Source organism: Phacochoerus africanus, chromosome 13, assembly GCF_016906955.1.
Source record: "Phacochoerus africanus isolate WHEZ1 chromosome 13, ROS_Pafr_v1, whole genome shotgun sequence".
Classification (NCBI taxonomy): Eukaryota; Metazoa; Chordata; class Mammalia; order Artiodactyla; family Suidae; genus Phacochoerus; species Phacochoerus africanus.
The window spans coordinates 22398522-22425399 of NC_062556.1; the positions used below are offsets into that span (position 1 = coordinate 22398522).

The following is a 26878-nucleotide window of genomic DNA, read 5'->3' on the forward strand; positions in this document are numbered from 1 at the left end:
ACTTCAAGGGCTGGGTGTAAAGGAGTTAAGGACTTCATTGCATATGGCAAGAGGCATTTGACATCAATATATATAAAAAAAATCCAGACTTTGAAAATGAAAAGGTGGTAATATGATAACACCTGGTTGTTCAAGTGCTTCTGCTTGTTTTTAGGGACTTATATCTATGTACTGCAGGTCATAGATACGTTGGCAACTGGAGAAAAGAGAGAGAGGGAGAGAGACGATTTTTTCAAACTCAGGTTTCCGCAACTGCAGAGTTGCTCTTCCTACCTCCGTGGAACTTAATGCAGCCTAACCAGGAATTTGAGGTGAAATGGCCGATAAAAGGGAAATACATTTCAAAAGACCGTATTTTCTTATATCTTACCTCATGTCTTGCGTTATCCTGGAAAAGTTAAAACAACAACAACTTTCTTTTAAAAGAAATAAGATGTCCACCCTCTGAGCATCAAAACAGCCCACAACACAATACTCATCACCACCGGGTATCAGAAGTATCTGCTTTTACAGGATTATCACAATGACTCATTCTGTAACTATGGAAGACTTTATTATATGTGTTTCTTCTGCTTGGAAGCCTATCAGCACAATCACAGTGGGTATTTAGGTGGCCCAAGGGGTTCTGGGTTGTTGCTTGGGTTAATTTAAAACTTTGACCTAAGGCAACATTTGGAGAGATCGAGCACATTTTCTTTCACAGTGTAGCTCAGAGAAGCACTTTTTTGCCTTTGTACATTCCATTGCAGTTTTAATTCGTGAGGATATGTTCTCTTTTCCTGACTGTTGGAAAAGCATGTCAGAGCTGCATTTCAACCATGGATGGTGGCTATGAACCAGCTGTGTTACTTGCAACAAAAGCTATTGTAGTATTAAAAAAAGAAATGATTATTTGTGTAAAATACACAAATGGCCAGTTATATAAAAAAAAATCATCCATGTATGAATTCATGAATATCATAAAACAAGTTCGATCTTTTCAAATGTATTTGATTTTTACCACCATATCACTTGCAATGTTTTGAACACCTACTTTATACCTAGCCCAGAGCTCCACACTAAAAACACCTACTCCTCTTTTTGGGTTTAGTTCTGGGAGTCCCGCCACAAAAGATCAAAATTTTGATACAGGCTATACAAGGATGTTGAGGGTGTGTTTTTATATAAGAATATAACAACAGTGATACTCCTAACCTTTGGGGGATGGAATGAGGGGAAAAGTTGAGAGAAACCTAAAGGTAACATGTTGAATCACCAATTAGACGTCTATGGAAACCCTGCCGTCTACTTTTTACCAAGCTCCTGAAACAGGACTGTAGATCCGTGAGTCTGAGATTTAATTGAATCAGAGATCTAACCCTAAACGTTTAGTTCCTCAACAACCTAAGTAGAAAAAAACAAACCTTTCTCTCTAAGGTTTTCTACATTACTTTGCTGTGTTTTAATTCCTGGGCGAGATGTACGCTCTCAGTAGTAAAAAGTGCTTAGAGCTAGAATGTTTTGACATGTAATGCCAGGGAAGCAACTTCCAGTAAATTGCCTCCAATCAAAGCTAACATTGCTTCTGTAGAACTATGCTCGGACCCATGCAGGATTTTGTTTTTATTTTGTTTATGTTTTTAAACTTGAATCGCAGATGGTTCTCTTTCTTTTCTACCTCTAAAAGGTAGTGTTCATTTATCACAGCACTTGTATTGCCACAAAGACTAGGCCACTTTGTCTTTTAGGTCAAACCTGCAGGGGCTACAGCCTGGACAATTAAACTAGAAGATATCCCGGTTGGAGGTAAGCTCCACCTGTTGAGATCGGTTATTTACTAGGCTGGGCTGCTGCATCCCTCCAGGAAACAATGGCTTGCAAACGCTCCCCTCTCTAGAGAAGAGCCTAGGCATTTAACTGCAAACAGCTGCAACATCTGCCCGGCTGGCTCGTCCCTGCCCGTCGAAGGGCGAGGGGACCGCACGGCAGCAGCAACTGCACCGCACAAAAGGGAGCGCCTATCCTGAGGAGCCACCGGCCTTCCGCCGACCCCGCAGCACCAGTCTGGGGCATCCTCCGAGGGGGCGAGGGCGGCGAGGGCCGGGGGCGAGCCCAGGTGTGGCGAAGGGGAGGAGGGCTTCGCCACGCGCCGAAGAAGAAAGCCTGACTCATGTCGTGGCGGCGGCGGACTCCTGGGAACTGAAACTCGTGATGCTGTTGCTGCGGAGAAAAGCCTCATTACCCATTCCGCAGGCGGGGGGACACCACCCAGGGCGCGTACACCCGAGACCCGGGGCTCCAGCGGCCTCCGCCAGCCCCTCCCCACCGCGCCCCCTCTCCTGCCGCGTGCCCGCGCGCGCGCGCCGGCCGCGTGTGAAAAAGGAGCGGACACGCCTAACCTGCGCGCGCCCCGTACCCGGCCCCACCCCCATCAGGCAGAATCTCTCCGGCCGACCCGGATTCGCTCCCCCGGCCGAAACTCCCCACCCCCGCCGCCGCCGCCGGCTTCGGCGCCTCCGCCAGCCTTCGGCAATTTCCGCCGGGAGACCCGGAGCTCGGAGAGGTCCGAAGACCCGCCGCCAGATCCGGCTTTATGGCTGCGGCCCCCGAGGCGCATGCGCAGACGCCATCTTCCCTCCTTCTCCTCAGCCTGCCCCCTCCCCCCGCCACCGCCACCGCCTCCTCTCGCCGGCGGTCGCCCCTCCTCCTCCTGCGCTCGGGCGCTGGTCCCTCCTCTGCCGATGCCGCGAGAGACTCGCGGATACGGTGGAGCCGGAGAAGAGCACTAGTAACAACCACCGCAGCCCCCTCCCCGCCCGCCGCCCTCCCTCGGCAGCCACCCACTCACCCGCCCTGTTCGCCGACACCGACCAACCCCACCTCTCGTTCCTTTGAACGGCGTCGGCTGCAGTCGCTGCACCAGCCTGTCTGGCCACCAACACCGCCGAGAAAGGAGTCGTCGCCGCTGCCGCTGCCTGCGGCCCCCTCCTGCCTGGGCCGCGGGAGCAGCGGGGTGAGGACGAGCCGGCTGCGGAGGAAGAGGACGAGAAGCGGCTCGCACCGTCGGCGCTTAGCGCACGTCCCGCCGCCCTTCGGGGAGGCTCGGGCGCCGGCCCCTTCCTCCCCCAGGACGTGTGCCGAGCCGAGGCGCCTGCCCGGAGGGAGGAAAATGCTCGGGCTCCATGGCTGCCAGTGATGGAGCGGTCCCTGGGCTCCCGCTGCCACCGCCGCCGCCGCGCCCCTGCCGTGCTCCGCGAGGACCCGGCGTCTCTGCGCGCCCGCCCGCGCCTCGTTGCTGGGCTCACCGTACCGGGCGCCCCGCCGCCGCCCCGCTCCGAGCCTCGCCGCGCCGGCCCCAGCCGCGGCCAGCGTTTCCTCAGGGAGCAGCCGCCGCGAGCCCAGGGGGTTTGAAAGGGTCCGCGGGGCGTGGGGGGAGGGCCGAGCGGGGCCGGCGGGGCTGGAAGGGGAGGTTTGAGCGACACTGAGCTCGGGGCTCGCCGGCGGCGGCGGCGCTGGGGGTGGCGAGGGGAAGGCGACACTCGCTCGGCGCTGCCTTCGTGCAGAGCCACCGGGAGGGTTTTGCAGCGGCCGCCGCCGCCGCTGCGGCGGGAGGAGGGGTGGAGGTGGCTTCGGAGTTGTCCGGAGAAGGTGGGCATTTCTCGGCTTTCCCGCCCCCTCCCCTAGGCTCCCCCCTCCCTTGCTCTCCCCCTCCCTCCCGCCCCGCACCCCACGTGAAGCGGAATATAAAGGGGGGTGTGAGGCTAGAGGGGAAAGTGAATGGTGAAGGGCTGAAGGGGTACCCCCTTCGGGTCCCTCGGCCGCCCTGTTCACCCTCGTTCATCCTCCCTTCCCGAAGCTCGCCCTCGAAGGCAGCAGCGGCCGGCGCCCTCGGCTGAGGAGGAGTAGGAGGAGAAGGAGGAATCGCGCCGGGTGGAGCATCAGGTCCCGTTTTCCTCCCCGGGCGTCTTGAACACAAAGATTACGGTGCAGAAGGAAATTGCTCGCGCCTCCTCCGCCCCCCGGTCCCCAACACAATGCACCAGCCGCCCGAGTCCACCGCCGCCGCGGCCGCGGCCGCTGCAGACATTAGTGCTAGGAAGATGGCGCACCCGGCAATGTTCCCTCGAAGGGGCAGTGGCGGTGGCAGCGCCTCTGCTCTCAGTGCAGCAGGTACCGGCGTTGGTAGTAGTGCCCCATCTTCCGAGGATTTTCCGCCTCCGTCGCTGCTCCAGCCGCCACCTCCTGTAGCATCTTCTCTGTCGGGACCACAGCCTCCGCCTCCACAAAGCCTGAACCTCCTTTCGCAGGCTCAGCTGCAGGCACAGCCTCTTGCACCAGGCGGAACCCAGATGAAAAAGAAAAGTGGCTTCCAGATAACTAGCGTGACCCCGGCTCAGATCTCCGCCAGCATCAGCTCTAACAACAGCATCGCAGAGGACACCGAGAGCTACGATGATCTGGATGAATCGCACACGGAAGATCTGTCTTCTTCCGAGATCCTTGATGTGTCACTTTCCAGGGCTACTGACTTAGGGGAGCCCGAACGCAGCTCCTCGGAAGAGACGCTCAATAACTTCCAGGAAGCCGAGACCCCTGGGGCCGTCTCTCCCAACCAGCCCCACCTTCCTCAGCCTCATTTGCCTCCCCTTCCACAACAGAATGTTGTGATCAATGGGAATGCTCATCCACACCCCCTCCATCACCACCATCACATTCACCATGGGCACCACCTCCACCACGGGCACCACCATCCATCCCATGCCGGTGTGACTAGTACATCCATTCCCGCAGGGCCACCCTCAAGCCCCGGATCCAGAAAACTCTCGACAACTGGAAGCTCTGACACTGTTATGCCCGCTGCTCCAACTTCTGCTGTATCATCGGGTGGCTCGCCTGCCCCCGTCATGCCTAGTATCCGAGCTTCGAGTACGACGGGCAGTATAGGTATCAATTCTGTCCCTGGCACTAGTGCGATGAATAACGTTAACCTTGCTGCCGTGGGTAGTTTTAATCCCAGCGTGACCAGCAGCATGCTTGGTAACGCTAATGTCAGTGCCAGCGGTATTCCCAGTGCTGCTGGCGTGAGTGTGGGGCCTATAGCGAGCGGTGGTGTCAACGTGAATCTCCTGAGCGGCATGGGCAATGGTACTCTTTCTTCCTCCGCTGCGGTGAACAGCGCTGCCAGCGCCGCTGCGGGGGTGACGGTGGGCTCGAGTCAGCAGCAGCAACCCGCAGTGAACACGTCGAGGTTCCGAGTGGTAAAGTTAGACTCTAGTTCGGAGCCTTATAAAAAAGGCAGATGGACTTGCACCGAGTTCTACGAGAAGGAAAACGCTGGCCCTCCTGCCGAAGGGGTGGTGATAAACAAAGCGGTGGAAACTGTAAAACAAAACCCGCCTGAGGTGACGTCCGAGAGGGAGAGCACGAGTGGGAGCTCAGTGAGCAGCAGCGTCAGCACCCTGAGTCACTACACGGAGAGCGTGGGGAGCGGCGAGATGGGGGCCCCAGCTGTGGTGCAGCTGCAGCAGCAGCAGCCGCCGCCGCCACCACCAGCGGCCCTTCAAGCTGTGGCCCTTCCGCCGATGGACTTCGGTAGCAGCGCGGGCGCCCAGAGCCTCCCAGCGGGTAGCGTACCGCCCAGTGTTTCCCAACCCCAGGTCTCGCAAGTGCAGTTACAGCCTCCGCCTCCAGAACTGAGCTATCAGCAGAAGCAGGGTCTCCAGCCAGTACCTGTGCAGGCCGCTCTCCCCGCTGCGCCTGGTGTCCAGCCAACACCTGTTGGTGTGGTGGGCGTAACTCCAGCTTTGGGTCAGCAGCCCTCCGTTTCCAGCCTGGCCCAGCCCCAACTGCCGTATTCTCCGGCGGCCCCTGCAGTGCAGGCTCCCCTTCCAGGCGCACCACCCCACCAGCTCCAGTATGGACAGCAGCTGCCCCCCGTTTCTACACAGATGGCCCCAAGCCACGGTACGACAGTGACTCCGAATCCTCCCTCCGAGTACGTGCAGCCTCCGCTTCTTCAAACAGCAGTGCCCTCTGGTCAGCCTGCCCCTGCGGGAGGGGCAGCAGGAGCCCCCGGGATGCCTCTGGCTCAGCAGCCCAGCATCCAGCTGCCGGTGCAGCCCGCGGCCGGCCAAGCACAACCTGCGGGGGCATCTGGCCAGCCTGTGGGCCAGGCTCAAACAGCAGTCTCTGCCGTGCCTCCTGGGAGTCAAATCGCAAATATTGGTCAACAAGCAAGTATACCTGCAGCAGTGCAGCAGCCCTCCCCTCAAGTCACACCTGCAGTTCTCCAGCAAGGTGCTCCTCCGCCATCACACATAGTTCCACCTGCTCAAGCTGCGATTCTTCATCAGGGAGTTCAGACCAGTGCTTCAAGCCTTCCTCAACAACTGGTCATTGCACCCCAGAGTACCTTGTTAACTGTGCCTCCCCAGCCACCAGGAGTAGAGTCAGTAGCTCAAGGAGTTGTTTCGCAGCAGTTGCCCGCAGTTAGTTCTTTGCCCTCTGCTAGTAGTATTTCTGTTACCAGTCAGGTTAGTTCAACTGGCCCTTCTGGAATGCCTTCTGCCCCAACAAACTTGGTTCCATCACAGAATATAGCACAAGCCCCTGCCACTCAGAATGGTAATTTGGTTCAAAGCGTTAGTCAACCTCCCTTGATAGCATCCAATATAAATTTGCCTTTGGCACAACAGATACCACTAAGTTCTACTCAGTTCTCTGCACAATCATTAGCTCAGGCAATTGGAAGCCAAATTGAAGATGCCAGGCGCCCAGCGGAACCCTCCTTAGTTGGCTTACCTCAGACTATCAGTGGTGACAGTGGGGGAATGTCAGCAGTTTCAGATGGGAGTAGCAGCAGCCTAGCAGCCTCTGCTTCTCTTTTCCCGTTGAAGGTGCTACCGCTGACGACACCCCTGGTGGATGGCGAGGATGAGAGGTAAGATCATGCCATGTTTCTGCAGACATTCAACAGATGCAGAGTTAATCCATTCAGTAGCTATGTATGTGCATAAGATTAGTCGAAAGCATTACATACTTTTTCATTTTTTGTGTGTGAAAAGGCACTTTTTTCTGGTAAGTTTTCTAGAGCAGGAGTTAATGGAATGGCCTCAGCTGGATAGGAAATGGTATAATGGTATAAGCAATATGTAAACAGGATTCAACAGAATAGTTTTTTGGGTGTTACAAATAGGTTTGGGAGCACCAAGTCGTTTTGTTTGGTATAAAATGGCTTTTAGAAATATTAACCATAAGCAGAAACTTAATTTTTGTTAACCCATATAATAGTTAATCTAAGTCTTTTGAATTCCTAAAATTGTTAATGACCATCTCTTGGCGGGGCAGGGGGGACTTGCGCTTCCCATGTTTGTTTCTCCTTCACTGGACTGAACAATCCTTTTCAGTTCTACAGTGTTTGATCTTAGTCTGTGAAAGATAATGTTACCTGCTTTTCCTACTCAGATATTATAGGAAAGATGACCTAAGCTGAGTTATATAGGTTGCCCTCAAACTGTAATTGACCACCTTTTGCCTACTTATTTTATGGTCCTTTTTCCTGAACAGTAAAGAAATGGGAAATCTTAAAACGTGTTTTGTGGAGGAGGAGGGCATCCACTGTCAAAAAAACAAAAAACAAAAAACACAGGTTTATCTTTGGTAGTAGTATGCGGTACATTTTTCCTTTTGCATAGTGGATCAAGGTGGTAGCCATTTTAAAGAGTCAAGGAAGAGAAAGTCTTGGAGGTTTGAATTTATGGACATGAAACTGACTTTGTTCTCCTGCTCATCTACTCCACCTGTTCCCCTTTTCCCTTACCCAAGAAATAGGTAGAAAGTCTAAAATACATTATCAAGCAGTGTTTTCTTAATTGGATTGGAAATAATGAGGTATGTACGCTTACTGAAACAAATTATGTCTTTGAAGCTGGCTAGTTAGAAAAGTTGACCTCTCTCTTGATACTGCGTGGCTTTAAACTAAGTTGATTTTTTAAAGGAATGCTCTTTTCACACATTTGCCAGTCTGTGACTAACCTTGATCAAAATAATATAGGAGTTACGACAAAGGCTGTTCATGTTCACTCTGGAACTTTGAATAAGCTTGAAAGATACTTAATTATTTTAGTATGAGTCGAAGATTTTGGGGATTGAACTTTTATGAAACCAGTTGGAACATTTACATTCTAAATGGGTATTTGAGGTTTTCATTTTGGAAAAATTGGGCATATTTCAAAAGAGTTGCAGTTTTAGAAAAACAGAGACCAAATGTCTCAGGGAGGTTTTCATGATTTTTCTTTTTTAGTTTCTTGAAAGATGTAAAATCATGATTAATTGAAATAATTTAAAATCCTGTCTTTCAAGATTTTTATTGTTTTTCAAATAGTCATAAAATTAAAATCTTGTTGCCCAGCTGTTTTCTGTATCATGTGTGCAAAACTGTACTTTAGAAGATAAATGCTCTTCTAAGAGGTGGTTTCCTTTAGTCCTATTATGATTTTTGTTAAACCTTTAAATTTATCAGATTGTGCTGATACGGGCAATTTTAAAGAGTTACTTAGCCCAGATATTAATGTTTGCCAAATCTAAAGGGTGTGATCTCAGCAAATCCCCTGTAAAAATGGGTATATAGCATATGGATGCTCAATTGAGAGAAATAAAAAATGGGTGAGATAACACAAATGAAAACCACATATTTTGAATTCAAACCTTCCATGGTTTTTGCTAATTACCATTTGTGGTCTCTTGGCATGACTTTCCCCTTTTCTTCCCCCTCCTGCTGGTAGGGCATGTTAGAGCTTTCCACACTTGGCTGTTCCAGACAATTAAAGTCAGATGTTGCTACTTAACAACTAGGTTTTTAACTGTAGAGCTAGAGTCCCAGTTTAAAATATTAGTACAAAATTAATTTTGCATATAGCAACCGAGAAGAAGTTTAATTAGGGGCAGATTATGTAGAAAGATTTGAAACTAGAAGGGCAAAAATACTGAGAAATAGGACTAAATACCGGTGTAGCGTAACTTGAGTTGACTGTACCTGTTTTGAATTAACTACATATTTGAGCCTTTGTTAACATCAAAGTTAAATCATCAAGATGAGAAATTTTTTTTTTCAGAGATGACCTTTAAATCCTGAAAAATCAAAATGATTCACCCTGTAAAGGTCAGGTAGAGTAAATTGATTTAATATTTTCTTTATTGTGTTTTTACCGCAGATTATTTCTTTTATCACTGTAGTTGGGAGAAAGAAGTGTTTCATTTAAATTTGTTCTTGGAAGGGAATTTGAGAATATCTACAAGAGAAAAAAGTGACCGTGATTAAAAAAATTCTTTTTGCTTTTTCTTCCCACATTAGTTTCTGTGTCACTTGCATCTTCTGGGCTTGGGCACCTATTCGTACATTGTAATGTCAACATTATGACTTAGAAAACACGTTAGTTAACAGTAAAACTTTTGGGTGGTAGGACAGATGAAGATTGGTTATTTGGTCATCTCTTGAAATAAGTCTCTAACACCTTCCATTTTAAAATGTCCATTATACATGTGGAAAATGCTTTCAGTTGGCCACTGAGAGAGACTATAAAAATTAGAAACATAGACTGGGCATTAAGATTATATATTTTGTTTTTTAAAAATATTCTTGTTAAAAAATCTCAGTGTCCTTTTTTGGCCTTTAATGTGAACTTATTTTTATGCTTTTATGCCTCGGTTAAGATAAAGGTATTTGATATATAGTCTTGAGTGTTTTGTAATTCTTAATACAGCCTCTTGTGTGAAATTGGTCAAACTTCTATTCATCCTTCAAGACTCAGCATCCTCTTCACCAGGGCATGTTGTTTTCGATATTGAAAGCACTGCACACATTCAGTTAGAATTATGTGCACGCATTGTCTCCATAAGACTTGTGAGTTTGTCAAGGGCAAGAAGACTTGTGAGTTTGTCAAGGGCAAGAGCTAAATATTTTTTCTTTTTTGTCATTTAAAATTTATGTTGTCTCTCACCTTAAGCACCACAGTTCAAGATACAGAATCATATAATTTAATGCAACAAATTGAAAAGAAACAAATAAAAAGACTTGCTTTTTATACCTCTTTTAGCTTCTCATCCTTTGAGATGAATTGATATCTTCTAAATATAGTGCCTGGTATTCTTTGGTCATCTTTTGAAATAATATTCTTAACACCTTACACTTACCTTGTTAATGTTAATATTCTAACATTCTTACACCTACCTGATTTGAGTAGGCCGTCAGATATTTATTAAAGAGGAATGAGTTTTCTTATCAAAGAGGAGTAGCAGCATTAATTTTCCCTGACTCTTAGGGTGGGGGCATCAGATAAAATACCTTAACTGTAAAATACTAAACTGTTTAAGTTTTAATTTTTATTTAGGTTGTACCTGCACAGTTTTAAAGAGCCAAGTAGTTTACATGGTTATCAAAATGTGCTTCATTTTTGTTTTCCCTTTCCCAGAAGCCGTCACTTTCACCTCTTTTAGGTGATGATCGTGAGGTTTACCTCCTCGTCTACATAACTGCTAGTGCTGCTGCTACTAGATTCGCATCACAGCCAAGGGGTTAGGAGCATGGCCTCTGGAATCAGAGGGCTCAGTTCTCATCCACCTTCTGTCATTTACTTGTCTTTTTCGACCGCTTAACCTCTCTGGGCCTCAGTTTGCTTATTTTAAAAAGTGGGGATAACAATACCTACCTCAGGGTTGCAGTAATTCTTTGGAATTCTTTGGAAAGCCCTTAGAACCATGTCTAACTCATATATGTGTGTGTTAAATAAAATACTCCTTACTTTTGCTTTGGCTTTATTAACTTCCGGGATAGAAGATGAAGATTTAGCTTTGTCAGCACCTACTTGGCTGGTCTCCCTTCCTTCTGGTCCCCTTTCCTCTTCATAGTTAGGATTGCATCACTTGATTATTCATTGTTCTTGTAAAACATGGTTAGCTTTCCTGTCCTGTTCAGTGTCCTGCACTCCTCCCCCCACCCATCCCAGCCATCCAGTATATATCGTATACTTGTGTGTGTGTGTGTGTGTGTGCGCGCGCGCGCTCACACGCGCGTATCTGTGTACTATGTAGCATACAGAAATGTTAATGCCCTCTCCCCTGGCACCGCACCGCCCCAGAAGTTTTCATCTGTCATCATAGTATGTTTCCTCTAAGTTGCCTTTCTCTCCGTTTTTGTGTGTTTGGGGTTTTACCTTTTGTGATAGAGCCTTTTCTCCAGTGTCTGGCGGTTCTTGGTCTTCTGGGTGTACCTAAGTGTAGGAGACGGAAGAGCTGTGGAGAAGTTCTCCTTGTGACTTGTTGACTCTTGGCTCTACCATAGGATGATCTGGCTGGGAATTGAGTGTCTTCATCACGGCCCCGCTCACCCCCACCCATCTAATTTTCTCTGTGGTAATCACGAATTCAACTTTTCATCAAATGTCTCTTGAGATGGTCAGGCATAGTAGGTGTTGTGATCAATTTTACCTTCCTGGAAGCCTCTCTCACATTTCTCTGACCTCCATTCTGGACTGATTGCCTCCTGGACTTGGTATGAAACTCTTAATATTGTGGGATTCCTTTCACTCTCTTTTGAGGTTGGATCTCCATTTTCTAGTGGCCTCTGTGATGTTCATTCTTGATTTACTTGATGTTAGGTGAAGAATATCGGATTGAAAATTATATTTTATAATTTTGCTCCATTGCTTTCTAGCATCCATATTGCTTTTGAGAAGTCTGAAGTCATTCTGATTCTTTATATATTACATGTGACCCATGTTGTGTGTGTTTTGTTTTTCTTTTTTCCCCTTTACTCTTGCTTATGCTCTCCTCTCTCTCATTCATTAAATCTAAAATTTTAGTTTTTAGTTTTCTGCAACTTTACAGTGATGAGCCCTTCTGTGGGTTTCTTCTCTTCCAAGGTGTTGGTACTTGGTGTGCCTTTTCAATTTGGAAATATCTTTCAATTCTGGGACTTTTTCTTGAATGATGTTGTTGATTATTTCCTTCCAGGTTCTCTTTTTCTTTGTCAAACTCCTTTTACTGGGATAATGGACCTTCTTGACCAGTCTTGTAGTTTCCTCTCCTCTTTTCCATCTCTTTTTCTTTTTTCTCTACTTCTGTTGAGTTTTCATCTGTAATTACATTTAATTTCCAAGAGCTTTTGTTTCGTCTTTGTCCTTGTTAATGGTATCTGTCCTATTCTCATAACAATAGTACTTTGTCTTAGCTGTCTTGATACATACATGTTAGCTTTTTAAAGTTTCTTCTCCCTCTGATCTGTGTCCTCCAGTTTTTACTTTATTCCTTTTTATTTATTGGTCTTTATCAGTCATATTATAACCTTTCTTAGATGGTTTGGTGTGTGAGTGGAGGAGAGTAAAATGCTGATTAGAAATTCTCAGAGTCTTGTTAGCTTTCCTTGATGGTAAGTAACCTGGCAGGGTATCCCCGTATATGTTTCTTCACTCAGGCAGCGTGTTTTCAGTATATTCTCCTGCATACTGCTGTGCCCTCTTTCCTCAGTCCTGGAATCTTGTGTTTTATATTCATCAGACAGTACATTTTCAGCTGTTTTGTTGGGCTTGGGGAGGGGTGGTTGGGACTCTGGGGTTGATTACTTCAACAGACTTTGAAACAATCTTCCTTATTTTAGCACTTCCTCTCCCCCACATCCCACTTCAGATGTATGTGGTACTGCCAATTCCTGAGTCTTTTGGGGATTTTACAGTTTAAATTGGGTTTGTTCTTGGCTTTCCCCACTGTTTGCTAAAGATTTGATTTCCTAGTGTTTGCTAAGTCATTTGTCACTCAACCATCTGCTTTCCAGCTTCCAAATCTTTGTTGCTATTGTCTTTTCACCCACCCTCTCAATGTTTGGGCTTACGTTTTAATATCTTAAAAAATTCCTTTCCTGTCATTTCAGTGGAGTTTTTATGAAAGGAGTATAAAATAGACATGTGTGTTTAACCTTACACACCTGTTTCAGCTGTAGAGTACTGCACTGTTACATGTAAAGAATGGTGCTAATTTTAACAATTCATGCTTCAAGATTTGATCTATAATTAGTACATAAATTTTGAGTGGAATTTCTTGGCTCATATCCAGCAGAAATAAGAATGGCATATAACTCGGTATTTCAATTCACAGGAGTGATTAGAAATGTTGGGATTAGATTCGGGTTGATATTTATTATCGCATTTAACCACTCAGCGACCTTATGATGTAAGTTTTTTTTCTAACTTACTTTTGAATAAACTGATCCTTAGTTTATTGGAGAGGCCAAGTGAGTTGTGTAAGGTTGCATACCTAACAATAAAGGAGAGCTAGGATTCAAAGCTATTTTCCGGTTAAAAATCTACTGCTGTTTCTACTACTTACAAAGCCAACACGAGGTAAGGCTGATGCCCACCAATAGTATTAGAGTGAATACCAGAAAAAAAAAGGCAGGCTTTGTTGATTTGTGTATTAGTACAAATGACGGGATTCCGTAGAACATACCAACATTGACCTCCCAACCCTTGGTGAGAAAAAAGTGGGTAAAGTCATCGCAGTGGTGTACCTGGAATGTGGTAGACATGTGGTAAATGAATTAATTGTAACATTTTGGGGGGACAGTTGTATGAAAATGATCTTTTCGGCAAAACCATTTACATTTTCTAGTACTTTAAATCCAGTCTTTGTAACATTGGCTTGACAGTTGCAAACCATGTAGATTTTATTTCTTGTTTAGAAAGTTTCATTAAAAAGTGTGAAACCAGGCAAGGCATGACCTGCTTTGGTGCAGCAATATCAGAACCCCCGTGGTCGGTTTTGGCTGCATCACCATGTTGTTAGGGGTTGACTATGTCATGGTAAGAATATGCTTTAAGGGCTCAGTCAAAGAAATTACATGAGGGGAAAAAATGGTAAAGGATGTTTATATTATTTCAAAAGAACGGCCTGTAATGGCGTTTTAGATTCCAAGTTGACTTGTTTCCTAGTCTCACTTATGTTCCAATCGCCCTCTCCCCCACCCTTCTGCTGCATCTTCCTTGCCAGCCTGCTTGACCTGAAAGGCTTACTTGACCTTTCAGCCTCCTCGCATGGCTCCTTCGTTCACCTCCTCTGTCAGCCTCTCAGTGCGGAGTTTGGATTTGAGTCCTCTCCCTACCTCCAGCCCTTGCCTTGGGTCAGGCTGTGGCATGGCTCTAAGTACGGTCTGCGTGCTCTCAGCTCCTCAGTGCCTGTCGCTGGCCCCCACTTCTTGGCTCTGGGCTGCTGCAGCCCTCTGCCTTCCTGTGACCCTGGCCTCCCCGTCTCAGCACATCACAAACTTAACCTCTGCACTACCTAACCCCGCAGAGTTCTTCCTCTTTCAGTCATCCGCATTTGAATAAGTGTTATTTCTTGCTCTAGTTCTTCGCTTTAGAAACCGGTGTCATTCTTACTAGCTCCTTTTTTTCCTCCTCATCTTCTACACCCTGACCATTTCCTTTCAAATATATCTGAATTGTATCTTTTCTTTCCCTCTCTCTGTTGCCACAACTCTAGTCTAAGATAAACACAGCCAATTCTTCCTTTAAAAAGTGCAGTGGCTTCCTTACCAGCTACCTCTGTACATTCTTGCCTTTCTCTGATTTTCTGTTCTGTACTTGGAATGATATTCTTAAAATGGAAATTTGTTCAGGTCACTCACTTGCCCCAAACCCCTAAAGACGTCCCATTTCTTTTAAGGTTACATACATTTCGCTTTTGCTTACTTCTAGTCTCTGCTGCCACTTTCCCCCTCACTGCCTGGGTTCCACCTGCCTCCTCTCACTTCCTCAGGCTGCTGTCCATTCTGCTCTCCTCCAGGCTTTGGCACCTGCTGTCCTTTAGCCTGTTCATCCCCTGGTTCCCCTGCCCCTGTTCCTCTTTAGAGCCTCACTGTCACTTTGAGAGACCCTCTCCGACCTGCCAGTCTACACTGAGGTTCTTTGTTAATGCTGCTTAAGATCACCTTCTTCTTTTAGAGTGCTCTTCACAGTTTGTAATGGGATCCTTTTTTTTTTGTGATTATCTGTTTGATGATTTTAAACTCCATGAGCAGATGATGTATGTATCCAAAGTATATTTCAGTGCTAACAGACTGTAGGTACTCAGTAAAAAAATCTGTTGAATGGATAAGTTAAAAAAAATTTTTTTTTGAGGTTGGCAGAGGCACAGCTTTTTCAAAACACTATTTATGATGCATTTTTTTTGTATGATGTATTTGAAAGGTAAATAAGTTCTTTATAGATCCTGAGTTATCACTATTTTCTCCTTTAATAGGGATGACTGAGAATTAATTGATTACTCTTTGCTGTGTTGATGAGCAAAAGAAGTAATGCTTAGTTGCTGCTTTTAACACACATTTTATGTTTATTTTGTATTTACACATGTTTATGACAGTAAAAGTTCTCCAACGTGAATGAACCCCATTTTTTCTTAAATTAGGATGTCAGTGTTCTTTATCTCCTTTGGACTGGTTCAGCTATTTAGCATATAATGATTCTCAAATATCTCTGTGTTACATTGGAAATCCTTTGGTGCAGTTTCAGCTGTTTAAAATATAAGCATTAAAAAAGTAAAATGTAAGCATTAACTTGTAAAATGCCACTTATTTGTGTTAACAAAGTTTTCTTTGTTAGTTTAGTAAGCATTGAGTCACTTGTTTAAAATTCCTAACTGACCACTTTTACTTGGGGTAGTTAAATTGTTAGGAACCTAGTAAGTAACAGGTTCTATATGGGAAGAGAACCATGAAAAAGAGTTGGCAGTGATTAGAATTAGCAATAAATGCATGTGTATTAAGTGGGAGTAAAATACTAAGAGATGAGGCCTTTACTTTTAAGGTGGGGGTAACTGAACACAGAAGGGAAAATAGAGAGTCTGACACTGTAGTGCAGTGATCATCAGAGGCTAGTGCTGAGAGTCTGTAAAGGTTTTCATATTTTTTGTGGCCATACCCATGTTAAACCTGACGGCCTGGCTCAAAAACATGTTTGTGTTGACTGGGGAGATTTACTGTGCCTTGATTTTATTAAGGACTAACTTTAGGTGGTGGTGAATGATACTGCCTTTTCTCATCCACTAAGCCATAGAGGGTACGCTTGGGCTTCATGTGGATAAGACTGATGAAATTGCCTCTTATTTTCCCGGGCATCCCGGATGATTTTTTTTAACGAGTTCACTACTCACGTCGAGGATACCCCGTGTACCTGTCCTGATACCCTGTGCACATGCCTGGGTATTCTGTTTTTGAGTAAATTGTAGATGGATGGATTGATTATAAACTTGCTTGTTGTTGATGAGACTTCATTCTCTCCCAGCTCACCTCGTGATCTAGTTTCTTTGGGTTATTAGGCTTTCTGAGTGTATGGTCCTCACATGGCAGCAAACAGCATATTGACTAGTTAGGAACATGTCAACATACAATTGAAATAATGTCTAGCATTACATTTTTTGCTGTTACATGGCTGTGATGTATATCTAGTGGTGATAGTAAGAAAACCTTACTCTTGGATGATGTGGGGGGAGGTTTTAACAAAATGATTTGAAATGGGTTGTCTTCTTGAATCAGAGCAATGTTAAAGTTGATGGAATGCTTTTATTCAGTTTTTTTGTTTGCTTGTTTTTTGTCCATTTAGGGCTGCACCCGAAGCATATGGAGGTTCCCAGGCTAGGGGTCTAATCGGAGCTACAGCTGCCTGCCTACACCACAGCCACAGCAAATGCAGGATCCGAGCCATATATGCCTACACCGCAGCTCACGGCAACGCCGGATTCTTAACCCACTGAGCAAAGCCAGGGATCAAGCCTGCAACCTCATGGTTCCTGGTCGGATTCGTTTCTGCCTCGCCACTATGGGAGCTCCTTGTTCAGTTTTCACAGAGGAAGAAACTGAGCCTTGGGTTCATTTGTTCAGTCAGTAAATATTGAGCTCCTAGTATGTATTACATACTGTTTTTATCTTGTTCATGGAGAGACTCTACACTAGCTTAGTGTTAATAGTAGTAGTAATAGTTGTAGGAGTAGTTGAAAATTACAGTACTTGTTATATGCAAGTTCTCAGCACCTTAACATGTATCAATTTATTTAATTCTCAGAACAACCTTCTGAGGAGTGAGTACCATTATTATTCCTATTTCGCAGGTCAGGAGATTGAGGAGTAGAATGATTCAGTAACCTGTTCAAGGTCACAGCTAGTACATGGAAGCTGGGATTTAAATCCAGGCTGTCTGGGCCTGGAGTCTGTGCTCTTAGTCTGTGCTCTGCTGTCTCTGTAGCATATGATCAGAACCACGGTGTTCTGACTGTTGTTGCCTCCGTCAACTTGAATGCATTGGAGGGCCCTGGGAGCTGCAGATATTTCTTACTTCATGATATACTCAGATACTCTCGTTTTGATGTTGGAAGCTTGGGTGGGGAATGCTACTCTTGTTCTTGTAACTCCAGAAGATAAGCTCCTGGAGAGCAAGGATAGTACCCATCTGTTTTAGCCCATATTCCCCCTGTGTGCAGTAGAACCTGACTCATAGTATGTTCTGAAATAATTTGTTGAATAAGTGAGATCAGACCTGTGGCAGAACAACCCCCCCCCCACCCCCCACCAAAAAAAACCCAAACAACCATTTAGGGTAGGGATGTAATTATTGCCAAATACTTTGCCATCCTGTTGCCATTACTGCCTAACTGTTTTGATAGATAGGAGTAAGCTTCAGTTCTTCTCAGATACGCTACTGTACCTGTTATCTTGAATTCCTGTCTCCCCCTCCCTGGCCACTCAGATGGAGGTGTATTTATGGAGTAGGTTCTAGGTGTAAATCATTGTATTTGGAATAGTGTGGGCAAAGGTGTGATCTGAGACCGTTCTTATTCTCAAGCAGCGAATGGGGAAATTAGAAGTGCTAAATAACAGTTTTAAACAACATGAAATAGGAAATCGAACAGAGTCAGCAATTTAGAGCTGGAAATCTTGGTCACATTCAACCTCCGGCTCATAGGAAGAGGAACAAGTTCAGAGGGGCCGCGTGAATCCCTGACATGGCACTCCAAGAGGCCTTCTAGACTGGAGCTGGAACGCGAGCCTCCAAAAAGACGTTGGAAATGGCATTGAGAGTTCACAGATGGGAAAGCAGTGTTTTGAACTGACTTTTCAGAAGTCTTGAACTGAAGGAGAATGTTTCAGGCAGGAGTGTGTTAATGGGAGGAACTAAGGAAATTTTCCGGGCCTCAGTAAGGCAGCATTTGGACTTTCAATAGTGTAGGTTTGTCTAAGGAGAAGATAAGTGATGGGATTGGGGAGTGATTTTGTGCTCACTACTTAGCACTAAGTGAGGACCAAGTAAAATTAGTATAAAAGGAATCTGTAATTTGTTTTTGTTTGGCCGCACCTGTGTCATGCTGAAGTTCTCAGGCCAGGTATCAAGTCGGAACCACAGCAATGACAACACCGGATCCTTAACTGCTAGGCCACGAGGCAACTTCCAGGCAGGCATCTGTAGTTTGGATTAGAGCAGGGGTACACCTAGAAGCACAAAGGATGAGTTAGGAAATTACGGTTTTCTGTTATTTGTTAATGAATGAAAGAAAGATTTAGTGAGAGTAGTGATTTCCATTGTAAAATGACTCGGTATAGGAATCCTTAGGTTAGCAAATTTCTCAATTTGTATAAAAATCTTGTATTCACTTTCCTAGCTTCTTCTCCCTCAAAGCAATCAATGTTTCAGTTCTCATTTTGAAAGAGAAAAAAAAAAAAATTCCCAGAAAAGCTGTCATCTATAGCTGCAGTTTTAAAGGTCTGAAGGATAAGTGGTTATAACCTTCACGTAGGATTTTTGGCACTTCAGTGTTTTCGTAGGGTTTATCTGTGTCTATAATCCAAAGCAGATGTGTCCCAAATATATTTAGTAGTGCAAAGAAATCTAAGTGAATGTGAACTAAATATAAATACTTAGAAGTGGTTCTTCATGTGAGTAATGGTAGGTGCTTGCTCTGCGTTCTAACCAGACTCCATTGCCCATGTTCTCCAGGCAGGGCTTCCTCTCCCCTCAGCATTCCTAGGTCTCCACCCAAAGGGTATCAATTTCTCTCAACAGAGAAAAAGGATTCTGAAGCATGGTAAGGTGACATCAGGGAAATAGCAAGTTACAGCAAGGTAGGAAAACCCCAAAGAAATATAGTACAGTCTTAAATATTCACCTTTTGAAAGTTAATATATTTGTTTGTTTGTTTTGGCTGCACTGGCAGCATATTCATCAGCAATTTCACTAAAAATACAAATCATTAATATTACTTAAATCTTAGTATCTATTAGGGACTTTTAATTTTACTACTGAAAATATTCTCTGTAATTTCTGCCTGTAGAGGTCCAGCTTTTATTTATAACACATTATAAACCCATCACAGAGTAATCTTACCAGCCTGTAAGCTACGAAAATATGAAGCACTTGTCTTATTTTAAAATGAGAAAAAAGCAACATGGAGTAAGTAGCATAGTGATTTGTGGATGGTGAAATGATACAAGGGAGACAGATACAGTTAAAAATACTATCTCTTTATACTTATGCAGAGCTCAGTAATTAATACCAATAAGAATTTATTCAGGTCCATGCTTCTATAAAATGATACACAAAACAGCAGTTCCTGCTGTGGTGCTGTGGGTTAAGGATCTGGCGTTGCCGCAGCTGTGGCTGGAATTTGATCCTTGGCCCAGGAGCTTTCATATGCAACCCATGGATGAGGAGGGCCCACAGTACTACTGCAAATTTGGTATCTGCGAGTGGTCCTGGGACCAATTTCCCAGGGAATGCTGAGGAATGACTATAATTAAGCATTTTGGAGGTTGCCATGGTCCACTGATAAGTACAAGAGGTGATAGCCAACAACTATAAGAAAGCGGTCCTGGGAGCTCCTGTTGTGGCTCAGCGGGTTAAAAACCTAACTAGTATCCATGAGGGTGCAGGTTTGATCCCTGATTCAGTGGGTTAAGGATCCGACATTGCTGTAGGTTGCAGACCTCGGTACCTGCATTACTGTGGTTGTGGCATAGGCTGGCAGCTTTGGAACTCCCATATGCTGCAGGTGTGGCCCTGAGAAGCAAAAAAAAAAAAAAAAAAAAAGAGGAGTTCTTAGCCTAGGAGTATGGAGTCCTTTTGGCCCTGTACACCCCGTGCGTTCCTCGTTAGAGAGTGGTACGGAGACTGATGTTCCTAATGGCGATCCTTTCTGTCTTAATTTAGTTATTTTTTCCTTAAGACATTTGAAAGCATTTTCTACTCAAAATGATTAAATTTTCCAAGTTTTTGCTAAAGAAGAAACTTTTAATTTAGAAAATCTCCTTAAGTGGAATCCAATTTCTGAATAATAAATTGATAAAGAGATAGTTTTATGACTTGAGTATGTCAGTAAATCAGATTGGTATCCTCCCATTGGTCTCAGTGAGCTTTAAATGTAAATTGTTGATATTTAGGGTATTTTTTTATGTTTCACGTGATCAAATTATATCACAGTCCTTTTTAAAGTAGAACACTCATTTTAATCAGTTGAATCATAATAGCACATTGTGACTCATCTTAATTTTATGTAGTTATAGCTTATATTCACATCGAATAATTCTATCAAATCATTGGAATAAGAAAATGCTAATTTACTTGAACATTTTTATATTAAGTTGAAAACGGTATTTACCTATTCTTTTTGCTCATTAATCTGGAAGGGGAGTGTATTTTTTTTTAATGTAAGACAATTGCATTAGTTATCCTTTTAATACAAAGGGTTCATAGTAAAGCTGCTTTCCTTCATTTTTTTATTATATTTTTCCTAATTTGTTTACAAACCAACATTGGACCTATGAAAGAAGCAGTTGGAAATTTTTTGAATTGCAGTTAACAGCAAAGACTTAAAGGATATAATAGCCTAATTTATCGTTTAATAGTAATGTAGTATAAAATCTTATTGGCATGCTCCATAATTTCACTTTCCGCTAATATAAAATAGCCAAAAGCTGTTGAAAGCCAGTAATTTTCACATCTTATAGAGTTGTAGACATTTGACTTACTGGTATGCCTTTAACAGCCTGAATTTGCCATTCTTCCCAACCCATGAGGCAGTCACTTTGAAGAGAGAATGTTTTAAAAGTGAGGTTACCTTTGTGAAATTGACAGGCTGAAAGAGACCCACTTTGGGTTTTTTCTTTATATAAAGGTTTAGTTATGTTTCCAGTTATATTCAGATTCTTCATGCATGAGGCTCCACCAGTAGCTTCAGTTATTAGCTTATTAAGAAATTGATCCAATATGTAGAAACAAAAACAAGTGGACACATGGGCCTAACAGAAACCAAGTTGTGCTGTATTTGAGCTTATAAATGCCATCAACACCAGTGGCTCCAAAAGAGGCGAATGGGGGGAAGCAGCAGAGATATGGAAAGGTAATAGAAGATCATTTTACTTTAGGGAATGGAAGGGAAAGAGGAGGATCTGATGGTAGTGGATAATTTATTAAGTAATTTTGTTGCCTGCATCTGTAAATCTAGTTATATAAAGTATTATGGAAGAATTATCTAGTTAAAACAGTAGTCTGTTAGCCTAGAAGCTTTTGACAGTATTTCTGTTCTGTCTTGGAATTGTGATCATTTCTTTATGTTAGAGATATTTATTAAATGCTTGCTAAGTATGTTAACACTGAGCATAGGTACTAAGGATGCAAAGGAAAAAGTCATGGTTTTGGTCTTCAGAAATGTTGTCTAGTACCCAGATGAAATATCTGCAAGATCTTGATAGAAGTTCTGAATTATCCCAAATTGTTACACTTCGTTATTCTGTGTATGGTGTGCATGATAATTTTTTTTTATTTCCAAAAGTCGATTAATCTAGACCGTAGACTAATGAGCATGGAGCATAATGAGGTAGAGTTTAATGAGCATTAGCCTTGGCATCCGATCAGGTATCCAATCTTGTTTATGCTGCCTCTTCGCTGGATAACCTTTGTGAGTGTTCCTGTCAGACCAATTTCCTTACCTGTTAAATGGGAGTAATAGCTACCCTTGCACTGTTGCTGGGAGGATTAAAAGAGATAAAGTGTGTAACATACCTAGCTCAGTACTTCGTTGTGTAAATGGTAATTTGGCTATTATTGTGCCAAATAAGAATGAGTCCTTTCTTAAGTACTGTAAATTAACTTTAAAAGCTTGCCTACATGTTGTGAGACTTTCTCCATACTCTAGCCTTGAAAACCAGGGATTCTGTGCCTTTGTAACATTTTTGATGTAGCCTTTCTCACCTAGGGCTCCCTAAGAAAATTAATCCCTGTAGGAAAAGAGTGACTACTCTCAGTTTACTTAAGCATAGTGAATCTCTAGCATTACCATTCTAGATGCCTAAGAGAAAAGTGAATTTATTACGTGTAATGGAAGCATCAGGGATTAATTCTTTGGCTAACTCTCAGGATGCTAGTACTATGTCTGACTATTTGAGAAATGCTTCAGCATTCTGAAAGTTAGGGAAATTAAAGTTGTTACAACGCACACTTTCTTTTTTCTTAATGGGGGCAGGAAATATGTAGAAGGCATGTAGTGTCATGTAGCCGTTTGTTGATACTCCGAAATGGAACCATTAGTCTAGTCAAATGATTCCTAAACTTTTTCTTTGTGAAGATTGTTTAAGACAGGCATGATGCCCTGCAGACCATCTGTTCTATACTGAGTCCCATATGGGTCTCAAGATTTATCTCCTTAGAATGAATGGAATCAGTTTATTTTAATAAGGTAATGAGCCAGTACCTGGCTTTTACATGTCGAAGACTCATTGCACTAGATTTTGAAATTTAGTATAAATGTTTCAAAACTAGTGTTTTTGGAATATTAGTTCTTCCAAGTGAAAAAAAAATTAGTTCTAGAGCCCAGGAATTTTGGGGAATGCTTTTTGTTTTATATCTATATCTATACCTATATATCTTAGAATATATCTTGGAGACTGACATTGCATTTGAGTTTATTAAAGACTGAGGAATTCTGCAGAAGGGAGATCATTTTATTTATTGGCTCCAATTCTTTTGACCATATAGCATCTGTTGATGTCCTATAGACCCAGTGTTTTCTGGAACACACTTTGGGAAAGGTTGATCTGCTTCATTTCATGTATGTGAAATATACTAGGTCATTTGGTTAAGTGATGGCAGCCTTCAACTGGAGTCCATGTCTACATTTATTATTCTGCTGTAACAGTTTTTCTTTATGTTCTACCATCCTATTTTCTGTAAGTATTTGATTTATTTTAGAAGTAAAAGTGTAGTTGTTGTCATGTGAGAGTATATACCAAGCGAACCATCTGGCAGAAGTTGAAGAGCATATTTTGAGAAGTACAGCACTGACATATTCGCAGCCTCATTTAGTTGGCTCTGTCACTGTGAAGGGTTTGCAGACCTTAGGGATGGACTTCATATGAGTTAGTATATTCTCAGGGGATGTGTAAAAGTAGGATAGAAAGAACTAGTTAACTCGGTAAACATTTAGAGATAGGGAAGCTAATCAGAGTTTGTTCTGTGCTTTGCTTACTGTTCAGATAGAACCTTTTACTAACTTCTGTTTTTCTTATGTTTTAGAGTTAAAGCTTGACATTGCTCCCAAAGTAAAGGAGCCAGTTGAACATTTTCATCTCATTTATCTGTTTCCTAAGTTACACTGTGGAATAAGAAAGGAGTACAAAAGGGGGTGCCAGATTCCGAGGAGAAAAATTGAAAGTCTTTTGAGGTCTAAAAGATTTATCAGGAGGGTGAAAAGAATGGTTATTGGAGATGTTCCTGACAGTATATTGGTAGACTAAGGTATTTTTGGCTCTTTTGGGAATGCCTTTGAAGATAGATTGCCATGAAACTGCAGGAAGTCAGAATTTCTAAAGCATTTGGCAGTATCGGAGTCGATTCAGGATTTGAAAGAAGAATGGAAAGAAGTGTTTTTCCTACTCAGAAGTCCTCTAATCTGGTATTCTGAGTAAAATTTAAGGGAGTGAAAAAATGTACGTAAGTTTCATTTTGTACTGGAGATATACCCGCATTTGTTTTCTTACTTGCTAAATTGAAAACTTGAGGAGCATTGGCGTTTTCAAGGACCTCATTACAATTTTATTGATCGCCCATACAGTGTTAACTAAGCCACGTGCATCTCATGTCAAATCATATTTCTTAAATTGTTGGTTTGACGGCAGTAATGTTCTTTTCCCTTCATACCTTTTCGCCATTTTCTTTTCGGCAATATTTCAAGACCGGTTTTGTGATTATAAAAATCTCATTCATAAAATGTTTGGAAGGTGGAATTGGTGATGAAAGCTAATACCAGGATTAAAGCTTTTTCTCGAGGATTTAAATTGAGTGTAATTTTTTTGGTTTGTAGTCTCATTACTGTGTAGAAATTAACAGCCTGAGGAGTCCTTGCCAAATGCAGCCTTTCTTAATTTCTGATGGTTTGCTGACGTGGGCCCTAAAGTTCAGGGTACCCTTTCTCTAAGACTGATGGATGTGTTGGCCTTAGGGCTTTCTTTTTGTCACTGCAGGCTCAGTGTCCAGACAAGTTATATAGAATAGATTAAAGGTGTCATTTGTAATTAGTTATCTGTCCTGTCTTTTAAAAATCCTACCCCACTTTATTGATAAGGAATTTGAAAGCAACCTGTTCTTATATAAAGCGTGGAGTGCTTCTAATATCATACTCATATTGATTTGAGCATATTGATTTTTTTATTAGGCTCAAGTTGGGGTGGGGAAGGGAGTGACCTTTCTTTGATCTTGCCTTTATGTACAGAAGAATTTGAGTAGATATACTGTAGGCTATTTGTAAATTTTTAAAATATTTTGAAACTTATGACAACTACAACATAATGTATACTCTGTAACACACTAAAGTCTGTTCTCTGGGTAGCAGAATTATACTCTGATTCAGAAAATAAAATCCAGGAGTTCCTGTCCTGGCTCAGTGGTTAATGAATCTGACTAGCATTGCTGAGGATGCAGGTTTTGATCCCTGGCCTCGCTCAATGGGTTAAGGATCCGGCGCTGCCTTGAGCTGCAGTGTAGGTCGAATCCCACGTTGCTGTGGCTGTGGCTGTGGTGTAAGCCGGTAGCTATAGCTCCGACTGGACCCCTAGCCTGGGAACCTCCATATGCCACGGGTGCAGCCCTAAAAAGAAAGAAAAAAAAAAAAAGAATAAAATACAGCTTGTTATTGCGAGATAACTATTTTAATCATGCTCATAATAGAAATGACTTAGATTTGTAGATATAATGTTGAAAGTACACTGAGATTCATTAAACTCTGAAATTTTTTATCCTGTGTATTTGTTAAACAGGTTAATAGATACCTGTGACATGTAAACTAGAAATTAAAATTCTGCATCTTGCTTTTTTCAGGTACTTAAAAGGTGAGAGGAGTTTCTGATTACCGTTTCAACAGACTTCTAGGTATAGGCTTTCCAGGTTCCATATAAACATGTGTTCCTAGATTAATTGTGTTGCTGATACTGAGTTTTGCTAAACTTTTTTTCTAAGTTTTCTTGCCTTGTCAAACTTTCCTGGGTTGATAGAAATGGCAAAGCAAATAACTCATCAACCCATCTATGTTTAAATGAAATTGAAGGACAGAATTTCAGAATTCTACTTAGAACATTTATTTAAGTGTTTGATCGTATACTAAGTATTTTAAAAGAAAACATTTGTTAAAATAATATGATTTGGAAAAGTATAGAATTAGTTAAAAATCATCTTGGAGACAAACTGATTTTCAATTTCCTGCTTCACAGCTTACTAGGTGTGTGATCTTAGGCAAGTTTAGTATTTTGTGTCTTGCTTTCTTTATCAGTGAGATGGTGGTGATTATATTATATGTGTCATAGAGTTATTGTGAGGATTGAGTGAGGCAGTATATATAGAATGCATGATACGTTACTTGCTATATTCTAAGCTCTCAATAAATGTTAAAAAAAGACAAAGGTTGTGACTATTGTAACTGGTTTTCATAAGTGAAGGTATATAATTTGGGAGTTTTATAATTTGATTTTTACCAAAAATGTAGGAGGGATATTTATGGCACTATATTTCTTATGGAGATTTTTAAAGAAAGTGAGCAGAAATTTTTATTCTTTCTATTTTTATAATGCAGGATTAAAATTCATGTGTGGTAATTTCAATTTGAAGACTTTATTTTTTATCCACTTTTATTATATGCTTGCTTTAGTCTAAAGGTAATTTCCACACTAGTTTAATGTAAACATAATTCAGCTTTTCTGTTTGTAGCGAGATTTTTTTTTTTTTGATCTCTCATACTTCTGAATCAAAGTTCTCTGTATAGAGAACTATTTATCAAAGAAATTAAAAAGCATAAGCAAGACTATCCCATCTGATTACTTTCAAAACATAATGTCATTTCTATTAGGATTATTTTTTTAAAAGAAAGATTGGAGCGAACTTTATATTTCAACTTTATTTTAAAGTAAATTTACACTTAACAAAAAGTTACAAAAAACAGTATGTAGAGTTCCTACATACCTTCACCCAGCTTTTCCTAATGTTCATAGAACAAATGTAGAAGTCAAGAATTAATATTACTAGTAACCCGTCTGTAAGCTGTATTTGGATTTTGACCATTGTCTGTTAAATGGCCTTTTTTGGTCCAGGATCCTATCGAGAATTTCACAGTGTACTTAATTGTCATGTTTCTTTAGTTTCCTTCCATCTGGGCTGGTTCTTCATTCTTGCTTTGCCTTTTGTGACCATGACACTTTTGAAGAGTACTAGTTAGTTAAAATATCCCTTAATTTGTGTGTCTGTGGTTTTTCTCATGATCAGATTGAGAATTATACAGTTTTGGCAAAGATACCATGAGGTGATGTTATGTCCTTCTCAGTACTTTA

At 42.5% G+C, this 26878-nt stretch overlaps 2 protein-coding genes across 8 annotated transcripts in view; one reads left to right on the top strand and one right to left on the bottom strand.

Moving 5' to 3' along the window:
* Positions 1-537: 537 nt before the first annotated feature.
* On the bottom strand, positions 538-3918 carry LOC125113238 (translation initiation factor IF-2-like). Its single transcript, XM_047755816.1, has 3 exons — positions 3841-3918; positions 2860-3579; positions 538-2199 (listed from the first exon to the last, which is right to left on the bottom strand). The coding sequence occupies exons 1-3, from the start codon at positions 3916-3918 to the stop codon at positions 1885-1887; spliced, it is 1113 nt and encodes a 370-aa protein (XP_047611772.1). The 3' UTR covers positions 538-1884.
* Positions 3191-26878, top strand: part of TSC22D1 (TSC22 domain family member 1) — a 117921-nt gene continuing 94233 nt past the window's right edge. For 6 of the 7 annotated variants that reach the window (XR_007131478.1, XR_007131479.1, XR_007131480.1 and 3 more), the window contains exon 1: positions 3560-6919. Coding sequence is in view for 4 of the 7 variants with exons in the window: in XM_047756257.1 (XP_047612213.1) it covers positions 4014-6919 (2906 nt within the window). In the remaining 3 variants the exon portion in view is untranslated. Of the gene's footprint in view, positions 3395-3559; positions 6920-26878 lie in introns of those variants that run through there. The other variant, XM_047756256.1, reaches the window with a different exon arrangement.

What these genes read in the sequence shown, in the direction of transcription:
- LOC125113238 (XM_047755816.1), bottom strand. Translation starts at nt 3,918, where the DNA reads ATGCTCCACCCGGCGCGATTCCTCCTTCTCCTCCTACTCCTCCTCAGC. An exon ending in GGCCGCTGCTGCCTTCGAGG is followed by an intron (nt 3,580 to 3,840) that starts GCGAGCTTCGGG and finishes CTCCCGCCGCAG; the next exon opens with CGGCGGCGGCGGCCGCTGCA. An exon ending in GCCGTTCAAAGGAACGAGAG is followed by an intron (nt 2,200 to 2,859) that starts GTGGGGTTGGTC and finishes TTTTCTCCGCAG; the next exon opens with CAACAGCATCACGAGTTTCA.